Below are 19,124 nucleotides of genomic sequence, written 5' to 3'. Positions count from 1 at the left end.
CACCATTAGAAAAAAATCTGTAATTATGTATGGTGACAGATGTTAACTAGACTCGTTGTGTTGATCATTTTGCAATGTCCACAAATAACAAATCTTTATGTGGCACACCTGAAATTAATCTGATGTCGTATGTCAATTATACCTCAAATTTTTGTTTAAAAATTTAAAAATGTGTTAATATGTCTAAAGCACTTAGAATAAGGCCTGACACATAGAAAATGCTAACTAAATGATTAAATAAAACAAAATGTGTTTATTGATTAATGCTGTGCTATACCGAATTCAAATAATGGCCTACGATTTAGTGCAACTGCAGATCTGGTTAATAAAAAATCACAACAAAAGAACGACAAAACTTTACCTTTCTCATGATCATTTATACAGACAACATTATATATCATATATATTCCCATTCCTTCTCATACAGAAATTGCCGTCTATCCAGTCATACTGTTGGCAAGATGTTATCCCACAGTTCCACATTTTATAGGAAATGTAGTTTCTCTTTCCGGCTTTTGTTTCCTAAGGTCTAATATTGAAGATTTATTTTAGCATAACGTTGCTCAATTTAGCCCACCCAGCCTCATGAGAAAACCTGTCCCAAACAACCAGGAAGAGAGAAATTGAACAAGACGTACATATGGCCCACTCTACCTTGTGATCATTTCGTAAATGTCAGGCTCTGAAATTGGGTCAATGGTCTTGTTATTCCTAGTCTCTGTGTGACATTTTCTTAATTAATTAATTACTATGTACATGTTAGGGACTTTGGCCAGATAGCCTCATTGTATTTCCTTCTTTGGAAATCCTCCAACCTCCACCCTTAAGAAACAATGACTTTTGAAATGGTCAAAGCAAAAGGAAATATATCTTATTTGCAATGTTTTTTGTAGCGGGGTGAAGAAAGGAAGTTAGAAAAAGGCTTGTGGTGAAATCAGGGGACAAGGCTATGCTCAAAAAGGATATGCTCTGGGGTCACACTCCCTGGGTTTGAACCCCAGCTCTGTTTGTTCCAAGCTAGTGACTTGAGCAAATTACTTATTTATCAGAACGTCGGTTTCTTCCTTCGCAAAATGGAGGTGATAATAATGCCTACCTCGTGGTAGTAGCCAACCCCCAACAAGGATCCCAATGCCCCCCACCTCCTGGTGTTTGTGTCTTAGTGTATTCCTTCCTAATGTATCAGGATTGGTCTGTGTGAGCAGTGAATTATGGCAGAAGTGATGATCTGTCTCTTTCAAGGCTCAGTTAAAGCTGGAAAGATAACTTTCCAGGGGCTCCCATTTCTTCCCCTTCTAGGGGACAGAAAGCCTTCATGAATCCCGGGGCAGAATGGACAGCCCCAGGGCACATAGGCATCTCAGGTAAAAGGCGATGGATTCATCCTTTGGAAATACATCTACAGGTTCAAGTAATGTGAGCTTTTTTTCTGAATCTGCCTTTGGTCTCTAACTATGCTCTTGACCATCAACGTCTTTGGAATTACTGTCCCTTTCAGTTATCATGCAAACTTCCAAAGGGGGAAAGATGCATGCATGCAGGCAGTCATTTGGGTACAGGCAGAAAATACTAGATCTCAAATTTTATTTATCTAAGAGGTCTGCTTCACAGAGATGACTTGTGAGATGTAACCATAAACGATTATACTTCGTTCTTCTACTGTCCCTTTAACTTTTCTCAGTGGGCTGGCATTTCCTTTGCCTCCGGCCAAAGCCCTCTGCAGGCTCTTGACTTTTCTGGGCACCCAGGTAATTTAAAGTTCTATGGTCACAGTTCACAAATTACAGCCTCAACACCTAAGGTACAATGTAAGTACAAGTGAGCAAAGGGAAACGGCAGAACCAATGCTTCTGTTCCGAGATGATGTGGCCACGTTGATCTAACAAACAAAATGAAACGATGATCCAATCAAATCTGACAGGAAGGTAGCCCCCTGCCATGCAAAGCAAAATTATGAAGATAGTTATTTAAAATTCAGCATTTATATTCACTATCATTGACAATGACCCCGCCTCTCAATGTATTTTGTGCCATGAGATATTAATTAATTACATTAGCACACAGTAGAGAATTTATAAACAAGCAAAAAAAAAAACACCCCGCATTTATTGAGGTTGTGCCCCACAATTTTTGTTGATATTGGTTGGCAATTAAAAAAAAGAGACTCTTTCTGTTCCCATGCAAGCCTCACTGCTTCCAGAAAGGTGCCCACAGACTTCTCCATTGAACTCCTACAGTATTTGTGGACGGGTCCACCTCAATACATTTTAATTATTCAGTCTTCCACTTTGATCTCTAATGGTTTCATTTGATGGTTTTCATTCACCCAAGAAGATTATGAACTTCCCAAGGACAAGCCAACATCCAGGCTGCTTGCTACCCACGAAAGGGGTCTGACAATACCACAGAGGTGTATTAATGCCTACCATGAGTAACACTTCCTTTTGGCCTGGAGTTGGGGAATTATAGAGTTATCCTAGCCCAAGAAAGACAAGGGGTGGGCAGGGGGAGGAGAAGGAAACAATTTTTTAAAGCTCGAAAGAATCTGAAAGATTTGCTCTGTTCGACTCCTTAAAGAGCAGAAATAAAAGCCAAAGCTATCACAAAATAACACTTAATTTCTAATTTTATATTATCCTAGTTCAATGATTCTTCTTGGACATAAAGAGGAAGCATTTGAGGACTGAGAAATTGTGAAATTCTGGGAACCCAATCTCTTCGATGAAGCAAAAACCTCGGGTTCCATGGGGCAACTTTCCTTCCCGCCATCCCTCCTTCCTTTTTACCATCCTTCCCTCCCTTCTTAGATTCCCCTTCCCCACCACTGGGGCCCCACCAGTCCTTTGTCCTGAGCAGGGTGCTATGAGAGAGTTAAAGGAACAGTAAGGTATGCCCAAGAAAAGCTTGCCACTTTAACCCCTTTGGGAACAGAGAGAGAGATGGACGGAAACAAATGCGAACCAACTGGACAGGCAAGGAGTATATGCAGTTGATTCTCCTTACTTGCAGCAATGACGTTCTAGAAAGTCACTGTGAACACTGAGTGAGTTAGTGAAACCTGAACCACGGCTCCCAGGGGAAACACAGTAGGGTTCTGTGAAATTTTGGTTGCATATTCCAATCAATATGTGACCTTGTTTTATGTGTGTTTCTGTCCAAAACCCCTTGTTTAATATACAGTTGGTTCACTACCATCACACTCACGGCCCACCGCACTCTGCGTCACACCTGAACAAAGCTTATCTGACACGGGTGTGTTCTCCATGGGGCGCATCGCAGCCTTCCTGCGCTTAGGAACACGAGACAGCATTTGAGCATTTGCTTGGAGGTCATTTTAAACAGTGAAATGACCAACAGGAAGCACAAGAATGTGAAAAACGTGACATTAAACAGACCACAAAAAGGACACTCGTCTGCAGTGTAAGAGGCAGAAACAAGAAGGCTCAGCTTTGCCTTGTTCAACCCCAGCTGAGACTGTGAGCCTCAGGCTGCTCAGACTCTTCACTGCTCTGTGTGCGTCCGTAGTGACCACGAAAGGGCTGCAAGTATTGATGTGGGGGTGACAAATACATTTAGTGAGTGGACAAACTGNCAGCTTTGCCTTGTTCAACCCCAGCTGAGACTGTGAGCCTCAGGCTGCTCAGACTCTTCACTGCTCTGTGTGACCACGAAAGGGCTGCAAGTATTGATGTGGGGGTGACAAATACATTTAGTGAGTGGACAAACTCACAAATATGAAATCTGCAAATAACGAGGGTTGACTGTGTGTGTGTGTAAAGTTCCTGTTCGGAAAAACTAAGGACCAACAGGGGAAGGACAATACATCAGGAAAATATTTCTGGAGGAGGGGGGCAGCGAACGGAGGTGAGAGGAGTGAGCAGGGGGTGCCTTTCAGCACTGTGACCCCGGGGAGCACCGTGAGATTCATCTGTGGGAAAGGATGTAGAGTCTGGCTGGAGAAGAGGCCGCATTGGAGGCCAGCGGCAGCCTCAGAAGGGAGGGGGAAGCCAGGGTGCAAGGTAAGGGGAAGTGCGTGGCTCAGCTTGAGAGACACTGAGACACTCATCTGTGGGAGAAGGCGAAGAGCAAGTCAACCATTTGAGGCTCTTACACGGGTTTGCTCATTTGTAATACCAAGTACAAGAGGCCTATTATAAGAAATGACAACATACTAGTTAGTTTCTCAAACACACATTTGTAGATGAGAAGAAAGTTCAGAAGGAAGGCCTTTGAGGTTGGTTGGTCTTTGCTAAACCTATTTTATAAGCAAATAGTAATCTCCTGGTCTTGGCAAACAAGAGAAATTGGGCTCCAAGCCAGCCTACCCGAGACAGAAATATGGCTTTTGAAAACAGTAATGACACTTGCCAACCCCACTCATGCTTTAAGCCATCAGAACAAAAGGTGTAAGTACCCGCTCTGATGAAACACCACTGGCTACTTAGCAGGAAAAACTTAAGTCAAGCTGGAATCTCTGAGTCAGAAAAAAGCCCAGTACAGCTGAACCTTACAGTCAGGTGCAACTAGAAAAGAAACAGTAGTGACTGAGAGGGGGAAAAGGTGATCTAGACCAGCATTTGTGAAGATTTTTTTTTCCCTTGTAACTTGAAAACAGCTTCCCTTCCTGCTTGATCCCCTGCTCCAGCTCGTAGGGTCTGTGTCCGTAATTACAGAGCCAGGGCTGCTGCAAGGAATGGTTTTTGGCTTGGTGCCGTGGTCCGGGAGGAATGGGACCTGGCCTGGGTTATGCTGTCCAAACTTCAAAGCAGCACGTCCAAACCTGGCTGCAATATGTTCACCGAAAGATGTGTTCTGGAAGGTTCACAGCAGCACCATTCATAATCACTCAGAACCGAGAACTCCCCGAGTGTCCATCCACACTAGAATGGACACATAGATCGTGGTCTACCCACACATGGAACACTACACAGCCATGACAATGCATACCCTAGAACGATCCACAACAATAGAAAGGAACCCCACAAACATAACGAGCTAAAGAATCCAGGCATGAGAGCCCCTACTGTACATTTCTGTTTAAATAAAGGAAATACCCCTCGCAAAACAGGCAGAAGTACTATGTTGTTGGAATCAGGCAGTGACTGCCCCCAGTGGGCAGGGTGTACAGACACTAGAGGGGAGTTGGCGGCCATCTGGTGGGCGGTGGTGATGCTCTGTATCTTCTCTGGGTAGAGTCACTGGCGTGTGTTCAGTTTATAAGGCTCAGTGAGCCACACGCTTGTGATGCGTGCATTTTTATGAGAGGATACTATGCGTCCATAAAGGGGTCTGTAGAGTATTTCCCATTAGCAAGAGGATGGTGAAGGGTATTTTCTGTTGTAAGCAAACACATTGCCTGGTGACATGAGAGGACAAGGAAGAGGTCACAAGGCAGCTTTCTCTTTGCCCCAAAGTCAACGAAGAGCAAAGCACTGAGTAAAAGGATCCCTGGGGCCTCACGGGAAATCTCATTTATTCATTTATACCTTTGTTTATCCATCCAATGAACATGCTCAGAGAGGGACAATATGCCATCTGGAAATTCAAGACACTCCTTCTCGTCGGGGAGAAGGACAAACAAACCGGCGTTTATGCAGCGGGGTAGGTGCTGTGTGGGAGCTGACAGAGCGGAACAGGAGTACCGATTCCACGATCCAGGACCACAGCTCCAAGAGGAGTCCTGACATGTCTGATGAACACTTGAACTGAATTTGCTCCAGTCCCCAAAGTATCCCTTGAGCCCCTAAGGCAGTGGTTTCGTTTAATACGCACACTGATCACTGGGAGTATCTTACTAAGATGCAGATTCTGATCCAGCAGGCCAAACACCGGGCCAAACACCGGGCCTGAGATCTGCGTTTCTGGTGAGGCTTTTAGGAGACGCTAACGCTGCGGGTCCTGGAACCATACTTGGTGTGGGAACGAGGGAAGGTCACGTGACCAGCAGACCTTGTAATCCACCGTGTTCAGGCTAGTCCCTCTGTGGGCACAGGGAGAGAGACAAACAGCAAATCTATAGAGGAGGCTCAGCCAGGACAGGGGTAGACCGGGGGGTGGGGGGTAGTGAGGGCAGGTGGAGAGGGTCCCTTATGCTATTTGACTAACTTGGAAGAATGTGCTCCTTTCATTTCTGGCCTCCTCAGCTGCCCAAACATTTTCTCAGCATAAACAGACTAGACATAGGCATATTAAGTACACAATTCTTGCACAAAAAAAACAGATTTAACAGAAAAATGGAGAAACGGGTTAGGGCTGCTTCAACCATTTTGTGAGCTAAATATGAAAAATAAAGGAGCTAAAATAATTTCTTCCAGTCTCTCACCCATTGGAAGGAGAACATGAAGGGCATTACATAGACTTTTGTTCTGTTTGTACAAGAGATTCAACTAGACTCCTGCTCAGACTGGAGGGTGGGGTGGCAGAGTCCCGGGAGGGAAAATAACTCTCTCCAGGAAAGATGGGGACTAGATGGGGATTAAGGCTTAAGGAAAAGCAGGAGAGAGCTGAGATCTTGCACAAGACGCTTTCAGCTTGACTGAAACCCGGCATGTGAAGGTAACCCCTGCAGGTCTAAACATGATGGAAATGGGAAGTCATGTGTTAAGGCACCTGTTGCAATTTCCTGAATTTCCTAAATATAAATATATTTCAAAAACAGATGACCATTGCTAATGTTGCAAACTCTTCTTAGAAGTCTATTTTGGCACATCTGCTCATTTCCCATGTCTTGGTTGCTTCTCATTTCCCAGGTCTTCCTAAGAACTCTTACTAACAAAACAAGGGAAAATGCATATTAAAATTATCAAAATAGACAAAATAAAAACCAATAGAAATAACACTGGCAGACACATAATAGATGATTACAATGCCAAGCACAATGTCAAACACTTCACATACATTATCTCATCTCATCCTTTCAACAACCCTATGAGACACAGGTATCTCAATTTTGCCCCGAAAGGATTGAGGCTTTGGGGGTGTTTAGTAACTTTTCCAGGTGAGCAGTCAAGCTGGAATACTTCCTGTTCAAATGGCTCTGTAAATATATGTACTACTACTTTTTATAAAACTTTATATAAATCATTTTTTCATACTTAATAAAGTCTCCTTTAGTATATAAGCACTGATATTATCCTTCTTTTATAGAAGCAATGGAAAGCTCCATTTTTTAAACTTGCCCAATCCACCACTGAATATGAAGAACACTTCTACTGTTTGTGAATTGCTGATTTTGTACACTCCATATTTGGATGTCAGTGGAATCTTAGAAAATAACTGCTACTGTATATCTGTCTTCTGATTAATCTATTAATCAATATGAGGCATTCGTTTGCAGTTGCCTGTGACTATCTTCTTGAACACATTAGCATAAACTCTGTGGGCTCCTGCTAATGGACAATGGAAGACGATAATACTGACATTCTTTTGTTAAGATAAACAAATCATCCTTTCTCCATAAGCAAGATCATTTGATTGTGCGCTCTTTGACTAAATCAATTCTATTGCATCATGTTTGTTACCTTAGATTTGGTAACACCTAGAATATTTTTAGGCCTCAAAAATGTATGCAAATGTCAACCATGTCATGGATTCTTAGGCCCTATAAATTCAGATTTTTGCATGTATAAGATATTGGATTTCATGGTTTGGCATGTTTTTATTTTGTTTTCCTTTGCCTTGCTGGGGCCAACACTAGGACACCCCCATATATAGCACCTTTTTCTGTTATTGTTAGATCATTTTGATACGGAATAAGCTATGCAGCAGTGGCCAGCTCAAGTCATCAACTATATCCCACAGTTCTTAAATCTTCAATTTTCTTTTCTCTAGAAACCCTTTCACCTCTATATCTAAACATGCTAAAGTTTCTCTTTCCCTAAAAAAATAAAGAACACTTCCTCAGTGCCATAGGCCTCTCTCTTCCTCTTTTGTCTTCCTTTCTCAAATTGGCCAAATGTCTTGACAGAGCAGCCTATGTTCTATTTCCCTCTTCTCTTTTGTTGCTCATCCTACACTCTCTGGCATCCACCTTCCACTAAAGTGCAAAACTCAATGAAACCACCATCCTCCCTACATCCACCCCATTGCTGAATCCAAAGGAGGCTTTTTACTCCTTATTTTAATGGTCTTTGCTGTATTTAACATTGTTGGTTGGCTCTTCCTAATTTATTTCATGAGTTCTTCTTACTCTACTCCCCCCCCTTTTTAAAAATGTCAGCTTTATTGAGGTGTAATTGACAAAATTATAAGATCTTTATAGTTTACATCGTGGTGACTTGATATAGGCATACGTTGTGAAAGGAGTACCTCCATCCTTTAGCCTTTCTTGTTAAAACCTTACATTCTCCCAGCTTTCAACCTGTTTTCACTGCTCTTCTCTTTATACGCGCTGCTTGGGCTGAGCTTATCCACTGTCATAGCTTTACCTACCACATTACTTGACCTTCTCCAATCTACCATAAACTTCCCCAGAGCTATGGACTTAAACATCCAATTGATTCACAGACATCTCCACTTTGAGTCTCATACGCTTTCAAACTTCAAATGTCCAAAATTAAACTTACATCATCCCCACCTAAAACTGTCCTCTTCATATGGTCTCTATCTCTGGTTAATGATTGCTCACACACGGAAGGCAAAAATCTGAGAAGCATCTTAGGCTTCTTCTTAATCTGTGAAACCAGTTATCTCTTAAGTATTCCTTCCATTCCCCACTTTCTCTCTATCTTCCCTTATTCCTTATGTGAGTCCCCCACATCTTCTTCCTGGACTATTTTAATAGTTTCCTAAATCACCTGCCTCTGGTTTTGATAACTCCTCTCCATTCTCTGAATAACTACCAGTGTTCTCTGGATGACATGAATCTGACCATGTCCCTCAGGTGTTTAAAATTCTTCAATGGGCCCCACATTCATGAATTCAGAATTAAAGATCCAGCTGTTTAAAGTCTTCTGAGACCTGTCCTCTTCCAGCTTCTCCAGTTTCAACTCCGAGGACCCATCCCAAAAGAAATCATCCTTCAACACTTCCTCACCTTCTGGAAGGAAGGGCCCCAGAGCTGAGCTATATGCCCCAGCTCTGAATTCCAATCTTGTTGCCAGCACATACTCCTATTACAGAATTCTCTCATTACAGTATATTGAAATGACCTTCCTAAGTTTCTAAAATGGGAGGATTGGCTTATTCAGTTTTTGCTCTCCGGGGCCTGGAAATGTACATATAATACGCACTAAAGAAAAATTTGTTGAACTGACACAATTTAGCCTGTGTTGGGATGCCAACAAGGCAAGCCAAAAACGAAACGACTCTTAAAACGTAAAGCTTACAGCTAATTTGACATCGAATATTTCTTTCGTTTTAACTTTTAAAATGTTTGGGGAAGTATTTTCATCATGGTTGTTACATGGTTGTTACATTACGATTTTAAAAAAAGAAAAAGCTTTCCTCGTGCCTCCCCGTCGGGGAATCGAACCCCGGTCTCCCGCGTGACAGGCGGGGATACTCACCACTATACTAACGAGGAATTGCACGTAAGCCCTCCTTCCGCCGGAGCTCTTAATGCTTATCACCCTCCCCCCCGCCCCGTCCTTACTATTGGCTACCACCAATAGGTCTGCCATTCTCTCACTGCCATTGCAACTTCCACCGAAGTTGAACGAAACTAAAATGGAAGCATTCAATCGTTCTCCGCATTGCACTTCTGATCATTTCCGTCGGCTCACCCGTCCGCCAGCTACCCCCACTCTCCTCCTCTTCCTCCTCCTCCCCTTTCAGGAATGCTCCCAGTCCTCTCAGCACCCCTCCACACACACACACTCCCAGGGAGCAAAGCGCACGCCTTGTCGCGCTGCATCACGGAACTTGTAGTTCCATCCACGCTATACCCCACTCTTCTCTCACTTTAAGAAACTTCCCTTCCCGGCGGGCGCCACGAGACCCTCTTGCTCTTCTTGACCTCCCTCCCTCCCTCTCTCTTCTACCTCTCAGTCGAATAGTCTGGCTGCTGGCTTTTCGGGTGCGGATCGGCGTGCGGAGAGACTCCCCAGAGCCATGCCGGAGGTAGTGGATACGTGTTCCTTGGCCTCTCCGGCTTCGGTCTGCCGAACCAAGCACCTGCACCTGCGCTGCAGCGTCGACTTTACCCGCCGGGTGCTGACCGGCACCGCCGCGCTCACCGTGCAGTCTCAGGAGGACAATCTGCGAAGCCTGGTACGGTGGGACGCGCGCCGAGTGCCCGCCTCTCCCCGGCCGCCCGCTTCTCCCCGGCCGCCCGCTTCTCGTCCCTCACCCCGCTGCTGCCCCTCCCCAGCCCCAAGTTCGGGTCTGCCCCGCGCATCTCTCCGTGACCCTCCGCAGCCCGCAACTCATCATTACGCACCTCCCTTTCAGCCCTCACTCATTTCTCAGCCTCCCCTTCCTCGGCCCCCACTCATCCTATATCGCCTGCTTCCAATCCCACTTCTGTCTCTGCATCCCTCCGTCACCCGCTACATATACCTCAGTGTCTCCTGCACCCCACTCCCCAGACGACCCTCCCCAGTCCTTAGGCACATCCTAGCGCCGCATCCACGTCCTGCTCTCGTCCAGTTTTAGGCTTCATTTTAGCCCGAATCCTCCCTTCCCCGCTGTCCTAGTTCCCAGCGCTAAGCCCCCTGTGGCCTCCCCATTTCCTCGGCCTGCAGCCCAGAAATCCCTCCTCAGGCCCCAAATTTCTTCCAGTCCCCAGCGCACCTTCCTCAGGCCACAGCCTCAGACCCTGCCGATGTTGATCCGACCCTTTCCTCCCAGGCACCTTATTTGAACCCGCACTTCTGCAGGATAGGACCCATCGACCCATCGGAATCTCCCTCAGTCTCCCTACCACTCATTCTCAAACCCCTTAGGATTTACAGCACCAGACCCCTCCCTCCATCCCCCTGCTTTGATACTTCGTCTCTGCTAACTCTAGATGCAGCTCTTTTTCTCCAGGGTCATGGTCCTTCTACCTTTGATTCTTATCACCCTTCTCTTCAAATAATTTAATGAGGGGTAGGCCATTCAGGCTTTCTAAGCACATGTCAATACAATGTATACAGTTAGTTCCAAGGAGTGAGGAATTACTGTGCTTCTTAGAAAGTAATATACTTCTACAACGTCGCTAAGCCACTTCAGTAAACTTGTTTAGATTTATGGAATGTTATTAAATTATTTTACCTGTACAACATAACCTGTTTTCAGTGTTCTTACTCAAAGTGATAGTATTTGGATTGAAGAATTTCATAGGTGAGCATTTTGGAAATAAGAGGGACAAGGAAAGACCAGCCGCAGTGTATTGTGCATAGAGTATCATGGCATCTACTTAAGCACCACATTAAGCAACCTGATCACTGAATGTTGTAGGCTTGATGGTGGGAAATCAGTGGAGTCGATCAATTGGCCATAATAATAAGTTTAGATAAGAATTGGTTGTTCTCATGACTCCTGCTTGTGTCATGGGCGTGTATTTTGAGTTCATTAATATGAACGAATAGAGCAGGTAACCTACTCTTTGTCCTTTAACATCTTGCTAGACTAATTCTGATGTGAAAAGTAGGTCGATTCCCCTATGTATTGATATTTAGTCACCAGAAGTACTCCAAGGAAGAAAATCAGGTATTACAAGCAAGAAGATAACTACTTCCCTGTAGGTTGTACTTTGCTCTGCTTGAAGTACCATGCTATCTTTTACTGCAGGCAGCTTTGCCCAAGCAGGATTGGCTGAAGTCCCGTCTCAGTGCGATCTCCCTCTTTATTAAAGGAAAGTAGATTTTGATAGTTTATCACTACTTAGTATGGCCTTGCACTCTCCCCTGTTTTGTAAAAGTAAAGGTTGAACTCTGATCCTTGAGGAAGCAAGGGACAGGATGCTTACATTTTGGAAAGAATGTACTTTCAATGTCTCAATCTCAAAGCTCCCTGTTGTTTTTGCATTCCCCAAATCTTGAGATAAGACTTTTAAAACATCATGTCTTGTTGGCATGTCTGTTTAGTAAGTTAAAGCCTAGAATGATAATAATGTTAGATTTTATACAAGGAAGGCTACCTGTGATACAGTGACATCTGTTTATAATTGTTTGCTTCTTTATAGTGACAACTTGAGGCCAAGAAGTTTGGTTTTATTTCTTCAAACTCAGCTTCTTTCCTCCACTAGAATACAGTCTCTTGAAGGTAGGGCTATGTTCCATGGCTCTTTGTATCAGGTTCTTAGTATGGCACCTGCCATGTGGGGGACACTCAAAAGTTTGATGCACTAATGGATGAATTCAGAGTGCAGCTCCTAAGCCTTATATGGGTCACACTAACAGTGCTAACTGTTTCTTGAAGGTGAGAGAACATCATAGCTCACCAACACCAATAGAGAGGATGCAGTTGCAGTGCTTGCTGAGGACGTAAGTGTCCTTGCTCTCTCCACTCTCAGAGTCCTTGATGCTGGGGAATGTTGAAGGAGCTCTACTAGGACTAAATCCCAGCTTTTCTAAAAATCCTTTTGAAGTTCTGGGTTATTTGCACTCAAGTTCAGTGTTCATTTGTGATCCTAGCATTTGTTTCTTTTATGGACATTTTCGACTTTTTTAGGTGTTCTGTCAGCTGGTGGCTCAAAGAGGTTTTAATGTCTTGGCCAAGATCATATACTAGTAAGTGGCAGAAGTCAGGAAGTGAACACAGATCTTGACTGCAAACCCTCGGGTCTTCACTAAGTAAATGGCTGAACTGGGAACCAAATCAAGATGTTGTTTTGGTTTTGGTTTTAACAATAACCCTATTTTTTTTTTATTCATTACAGCACCCTGCAAATAACAAGTAGAAAATGGAGATAGAGACATGATACTGAGGCCTAAAGCTTTTTAATGTAAGCCATGCTTTGTCCCAGAAAGAATTTGAGTCTGCTTAAAACAACATATACAGTATAATAAGATTGAAAATAATTTAAGAGTTTGGAGCAAGGGAGAATAAGGATAGGGAAAACCAAACACACGGTGTAAGGCCCTAGGAAAAAAGAAGTGGGTTGCAAGGTTTATGTGGAGCTTCCCAGCAGCCTGTGCAAAAAGGGAATTAGTTATATATCCCATTGCAATTGCCAGCTGCTTAGAAGTAGAACTGTTTTTTGGGGTGTTATTCAAAGAGGATACGGATACTGTGAAATATAGTAAATTATATCCCTAGTAACTTCCTAATGTTGGTAGGTCTGTTTCTTTTAACTACATATGGTATCTCGGCCTTATATATAGTTGGTGTTCAGTAAAACTTTGTTGAAAAGTACTAGTTCCAACTTTTCAACTACCCAGTTTCCTTTTTTTTTTCTATTACTATTTTTGATCAATTCATAAGCCAGTTCTACTAATGTACAGTAGCAATCATTGAGGTACCCCCTAAAAGAAAGTAACCCAAAAGGAATACTTACCTATTCGGAGGGAAACAGGTGGCACCCCTAACCAATTTAGCTGCTTAAAAAAAAACAAAACAAAACCAACCAGAATGGAGATTTCTTTCCACCTAAATATTGTTGACTCTAGAGAGGTAGGAATCAAATTAATGATTGTCCTTGTGACTTTTCCTGAGCTTATCATGCAATTAACTAACTTGAAAGGGAGGCAACTGGCCTTGGAACTCCGCATGCTATTGCCGGCTGGATTTCAACAGAAAGATGCCAGAGGCTGGGAGATCACATCGCAGGCAGTTCAACGGCAGGGTCTGACCCAGAGTGGTGGGAGAAGGAAAGAGAAGAAAGTGTGAGGACAGCGTGAAAGAAAACGTGTTAATTGGCTATGGGGGCTTGGGAAGGCGATCATTTGAATATCTCAAACCTTAGGTACCTTGTAGATTCTGTTAATGGAAGCGAGAAATCAAGGGAGAGAACTCATTGGGGAACATAAGGGTGGCTTCATTTTTAGAATTTTTAGAAGCCCACTGAATATGAGGCAATATTTCCCGTGGAAATGTCAAGCAGGCAACTAAGAGAGATCCAGCGGCAGTGGTGGGGAAGGGATACTGACTTTGAACGGACCACAGTCATTGACACAGAGTTGGTTGATGATGTGGGATGAGCAAGAACTAGAGAGTGTCCAATATGGTAAGAAAATCAAGGGATCCAAGGCGCCTGGGTGGCTCAGTCGGTTAAGCAGCTGCCTTCAGCTCAGGTCAAGATCCCAGGGTCCTGGGATTGAGTCCCATGTAGGGGGCTCCCTGCTCAAGCGGACAGTCTGCTTCTCCCTCTGCCCCTCCCCCGGCTCATGCTCTTTCTCAAATAAATAAGTAAATAATAAAATCTTTTAAAAAATAATCAAGGGACTGAAGCTAGAACATTGGGACAAATCCATTTTTAGGAGCTAGAAAGGAGGGGGAGGAAACAGCATTAGACAAGAAGACCATTTATGTGTAAAGTTAAGCCAAGGAAAGAACTTCAAACAGATGATGTGGCCCATCAGGGCTATGAGCGGACAGAGGTCCAGATTACTGAGCAGAAAAGACCTCTTGATCAGAAGGCGAGCCCTGCCCTTTCAGTAGCAGAGGAGCTGCAAGCCGGACTGAAGAGAGAGAAGGAGAGATTGATGCGAAATGGAAATAGCAGCCATAGGTTGCCCATGGGGCTCAAGAAAGTGGGAGATGAATAGTTATCAGGGCAGAAGGATAAAGAGAAGTTTTAAAGATAAGATGGGAGACTTGTTTAGGTTGTTTGGAAACAGTCCTGTGACATAGGAAGGTCGAAGATTCTAGAACAAGAGATAGTTGAGAGATAGTGAAAGGTATGGTTCTCTAGGGCTCAGAGGATTAGGGGGATGGAAACCACTCAGACGCTTGCTGCCACTCCTTTCCTGCCCAAAGCAGTTGTCTATAACGGGCCATAGCAAGCAGATACGCTCTCTCAGTCCTCTGTAGGTCATTCGGTTGGGCTTGCCACACCAGGTTGGGCTTTTTCTATACACATAATGGCAATGTATAGCTTGCTTATTTGCCTAATGAGTGCCAAGGTTTGTTTTAAATTTTGGATTTATGAAAGTACATAGGAGCTGGACTATATGAATTCCAGGATGAAATATATGGTAAGCTATATCAAGAATTCATGAGGAAAGAAACTTAAGTTATAGATGAATTTTTTCCTAGCAGAGAAGTTAAGTTTTAGGAGACATGAGCAAAGGCAATTTAACTTAGATTTGACTTATGCTTAAAACTTCAGATTTGTGTGACTACCTCAGGATTACCTAACTATATATATATATATAAATGCATATATGCAAACTTTAGAACCAAAAATCTTTCAGGAAGCATAGAATCCCATGAGACAGGATCTACACTAACTTTTGACTCCTTTCTTTAATTCTTGTAATTTCACTCTATTTTACTCTCCATGAGCAACTAGTTCTATTCTGTAATCATTACAGTTAACCTATACCTAATATTAGTTTTCTCTGGTGTATGTTAAACAATTTTCTTATCATTTAAAAATACTAACTTAATTCTAGATCTTGGATACAAAGGACCTCACTATAGAAAAAGTGGTCATCAATGGACAAGAAGTCAAATATACTCTTGGAGAAAGACAAAGTTACAAAGGATCACCAATGGAAATCTCTCTTCCTATTGCTCTGAGCAAGTATGAATGTTATCCTTCTCTTTCATATAGCTAAATAGTAGAAATGTTTTAAATTTAAACAATTTCCCTTTCTTGTTTCTAGTTTGTGTGTATGTAGTACTGGTCTGCTGTTCAGATTAAAGCTTATAGTGAAAATTATATGTTCTTAAGACTAAATTCATTGTATAAAGTACTCAAGAATAGGACTTTTGATAACTGTTAATTCTTTACTGATCACGGGAGTGATCTAGAGTGATGATGGGAGCATGCCATCTTAAGGAGGCATTTCAGAATCACCTGGGAAGCTTGTACAAGCTGCATAGTTTTCACCTTTTCTCCAGAGGCCGGCCATTTTTATTAATGGGATAATGACAATGACATAGAACGGTTTCTGTGTACCAGTCTAGAGATAATGCCTTCAATACATTCCTTTATCTAATCCTTACGGTAACCCTTTGTGCTATGATTTCCATTTTTACAGATGAGGAACGGGAGCTTCAGAGAAATAAAGTAACTTATTCAAGAAAGAGGCAACCACAATTGTCATATTGGGAGTATATCTCACTCCTTGATGAATTGGGAAGGGGAAAGAGGGTGGAAAACCATTGGCCTAAAACAAGGGTGATCTACCCCACCTTCCAGTGGCCAGTGTTTTCATGCCTTCTCTTCCTGTTTAAGAAAAAGAAGGGTGGGGCGCCTGGGTGGCTCAGTCCATTAGGTATCTGCCTTCAGCTCAGATCGTGATTCCTGGGTCCTGGGATTGAGCCCCACATGGGGCTCCCTGCTCAATGGGGAGCCTCTTTCTCCCTCTCCCTCTCCTTCTACCTCTCCATCTGCCCTTCCCCCCTGCTCATGCTCACTCCCTCTCGTGCCTTCTATTTCTGTCTCTAATAAAATAAAATCTTAAAAAAAAAAAAAAGGAAGAAGAAGAAGAAGGGAAATACCCGCACGTAACTTGTGCGGTGGCTATCATCGGCCCCATTCTACAGATGAAGAACTGTGGCACAGAGTGGTCAAGTAACCTGCCCTAGTTCACAGCACCACCAGCAGGTGGCAGTGTCAGGACTCACACACAGGCACGCGGCCGTTCTCCAGAGCTCTTGCTATTTCCTCGTTTTCCGTGCTGCTCAAACTATCCGTGGCGAAGGACCAGTTCTCGTTATTTCCAGTCTGTCACAGACTGATTCTTTTATAAAATGCAATAAAAATGAATTACCAGGAAGAAGAGATTAAAAGCAAGCACACGCTTTTGATCCCTAGAGTCAGCAGACATAAAACTGACGCTCAAAGTTTCTAAATGCTCACTCTCCATTTCTTGACTTGTCCAGTAACCGTTCGCAGATCAGCGCTGCTCTGTGTCACGCTCTGGCCCCCAGTGCTGTGTGCTGGTCTAAGTTCCAAAATTATCTCTTCCACTTTCCTGCTATCATAAAAGATCGCATGATACCACAGGTCAAAGCGTGTGACACCCAGTGGTGTATTCAACGACTATTAGTCCCTGTTACATCCTCATAAGCACTTAGCGTGGTAGAGTGGAAAGGATCCAGAGGCGGACGTTCAGGTAAGAACTGAGGATGCAGCATTCCTAGAGCTTACTCTCCATCCGTAACGAGACCTTACAAAATATTATTTATATTATTTAATCTGTGTATTATGAATTCAAACTTTAGATTAAACTCTACTAATATATTTGTTTGTTGCATACAGAAATCAAGAAGTCGTTATAGAAATTTCTTTTGAGACATCTCCAAAATCTTCGGCTCTTCAGTGGCTCACTCCCGAACAAACTTCTGGCAAGGAACACCCATATCTCTTTAGCCAGTGCCAGGTAAAAAGAGATCTGGAATGATTTGTTATACAAAAAATTCCCAGCACATTCAGATTACTGAAGCAGAGTGGACAGTGGTCTTATGGATACTCAGGTCTTACCTAAGATAGCATTTTAATTTATGTTATAAAAATTATATGTATTTTCATTGATATTAACACATTGATGTATTACTTTTAAAAAGAAACTCCCTTCGTTTGAAATCATGTCTGCTTTAAGTGGACTATCTAGGTCATATTTATATTTATATTTGTATCCCCAGCACCTCGCATAGAACTTGGCATTCTTGAGTGGGCGCTCAAGAAATGGTTGTGAAATAGAAAGGAAGAAATTAATAAGACAAAGGTACTAGGTACTGGTTATGAAAAATGTTAACAATAAAGAAGTGGAAAGTGAAACAGCAGATTTTTCAGTCTTCTCCAGACACCGTTGCCTAGAAGTAATCACCACTGAGTTAGGGTGCAGCCTTTCCAGATTTTCCTTATGCTTTTACAAATGTGTATGTTATGTGAACATATTAAATGTGCCTTTAAAATGATATGATTTAAACTACTTCTGTGTTCTGTTTAAAAACTAAGAGTAAAGAATCCTATCATTAGAGACAATCTGTCACAAGGGTAATACGTATCAAACTATCTTCTGAAAGGGAAGAAACCTAATTCTGTGAGTAATTAAATACTTTACAATTAAAGGAACTCATTTCATAAGCACTTCCTATAATTTGTATTAGGTACTTTGCACATTTAATCCTCTCGATATAAGTGATAGATACTACCTTAGACTCCAATTTAAATACAAGTCTAGATGGTATTGAGAAAGACTGTTCTTTCTCCTTCCTTTTCTTCTTACTTTTTACTTTCAAAGTTTGCTGCAAGCCTCTAGTGACACTCCCCACGCTGTTTTCCTTAGAACACGGGCGGAGGTCCCATTAGATGTTAATAACTAACCAGAGCAAGATGGTTTCCTGTTAAAACAAGTGCAAGAATTCAAACAGGTTTCTTTACTGTAGGCCTTTTCAGAGTCTCCAGGAGGCTAATGTTCCAAATGACTCTTTAAGACAGAGATGTAGTACGCATGGTTCTCAATCTTATTTCACCAAAGAGCCCTTTTCTCTCAGGGCCCCTAACAGCATCTCACCGAGCACTGCTGTTTCTCAGAGCAGAGAGTAGGAAACAATGCTTAACATTGCTTCATGCTTCAGCTGAAATGTGAGGATTAACCATACATTAAAATGGGAAATCAGACTTTTCTATCCACAAGCCTATGTTTGCTCCTTCAAAAGATCTGAAAAGATGTGAGACATATTTTTTAAAAAGAATGTGTCTCAGGGCAATGGTGCGATTTCAATGATTTCTCAATGACTTGATTCATAAGAAAGGGGCATAGCTTCTTCTTTTTCCCTCCCCCCTCCCAGGCCATCCACTGCAGAGCAATCCTTCCTTGTCAGGACACTCCTTCTGTGAAATTAACCTACAGCGCAGAGGTAAGTATGACAAATTATTAACTGAATTAAATGACTCCTATAAGAAAATGTGGTATAAATGATAAGCAGAGTTAGTAGTTGGATTTTTATAGTTGGTAATATCTTAATTAAATTCTACATGAAATATGTAACAAAGAAGATGTGGACGTCATTTTGCGTCTCTCTTTTAAAAATTTTGTTTTTAAGTATTCTTTATACCCAGCACAGGGCTTGAACTTACAGCC

General features: G+C 42.6%; 1 protein-coding gene, 1 long non-coding RNA gene and 1 other non-coding gene across 7 annotated transcripts in view; 1 reads left to right on the top strand and 2 right to left on the bottom strand.

Annotated features, from left to right (window-relative positions):
- The window catches only part of LOC117796489, a 103,916-nt gene extending 93,806 nt beyond the window's left edge, over nt 1-10,110 (bottom strand). Inside the window, exon 1 of one of the 2 annotated variants that reach the window (XR_004621040.1) lies at nt 9,981-10,110. This is a non-coding gene — a long non-coding RNA (uncharacterized LOC117796489). The remainder of the gene's footprint in view (nt 1-9,980) is intronic. The other variant, XR_004621041.1, reaches the window with a different exon arrangement.
- Nucleotides 9,452-9,523, bottom strand: TRNAD-GUC. Its single transcript has one exon. It is a non-coding gene; the product is annotated as a tRNA-Asp (tRNA).
- LTA4H (leukotriene A4 hydrolase) overlaps nt 9,800-19,124 on the top strand; it is a 29,775-nt gene continuing 20,450 nt past the window's right edge. Inside the window, exons 1-5 of one of the 4 annotated variants that reach the window (XM_034644489.1) lie at nt 10,071-10,209; nt 12,107-12,186; nt 15,480-15,610; nt 17,297-17,417; nt 18,832-18,900. In XM_034644489.1, coding sequence (XP_034500380.1) covers nt 15,579-15,610; nt 17,297-17,417; nt 18,832-18,900 — 222 coding nt within the window. In that variant the 5' untranslated portion in view covers nt 10,071-10,209; nt 12,107-12,186; nt 15,480-15,578. Of the gene's footprint in view, nt 10,210-12,106; nt 12,187-12,847; nt 12,869-15,479; nt 15,611-17,296; nt 17,418-18,831; nt 18,901-19,124 lie in introns of those variants that run through there. The other 3 variants (XM_034644488.1, XM_002919234.4, XM_034644490.1) reach the window with 3 other exon arrangements.

The sequence above is a fragment of the Ailuropoda melanoleuca genome, chromosome 15, assembly GCF_002007445.2.
Source record: "Ailuropoda melanoleuca isolate Jingjing chromosome 15, ASM200744v2, whole genome shotgun sequence".
NCBI classification, from domain to species: Eukaryota; Metazoa; Chordata; class Mammalia; order Carnivora; family Ursidae; genus Ailuropoda; species Ailuropoda melanoleuca.
The sequence above is the reverse complement of the archived record's forward strand: the minus strand, read 5'-3'. Positions and strand labels throughout refer to the sequence as shown.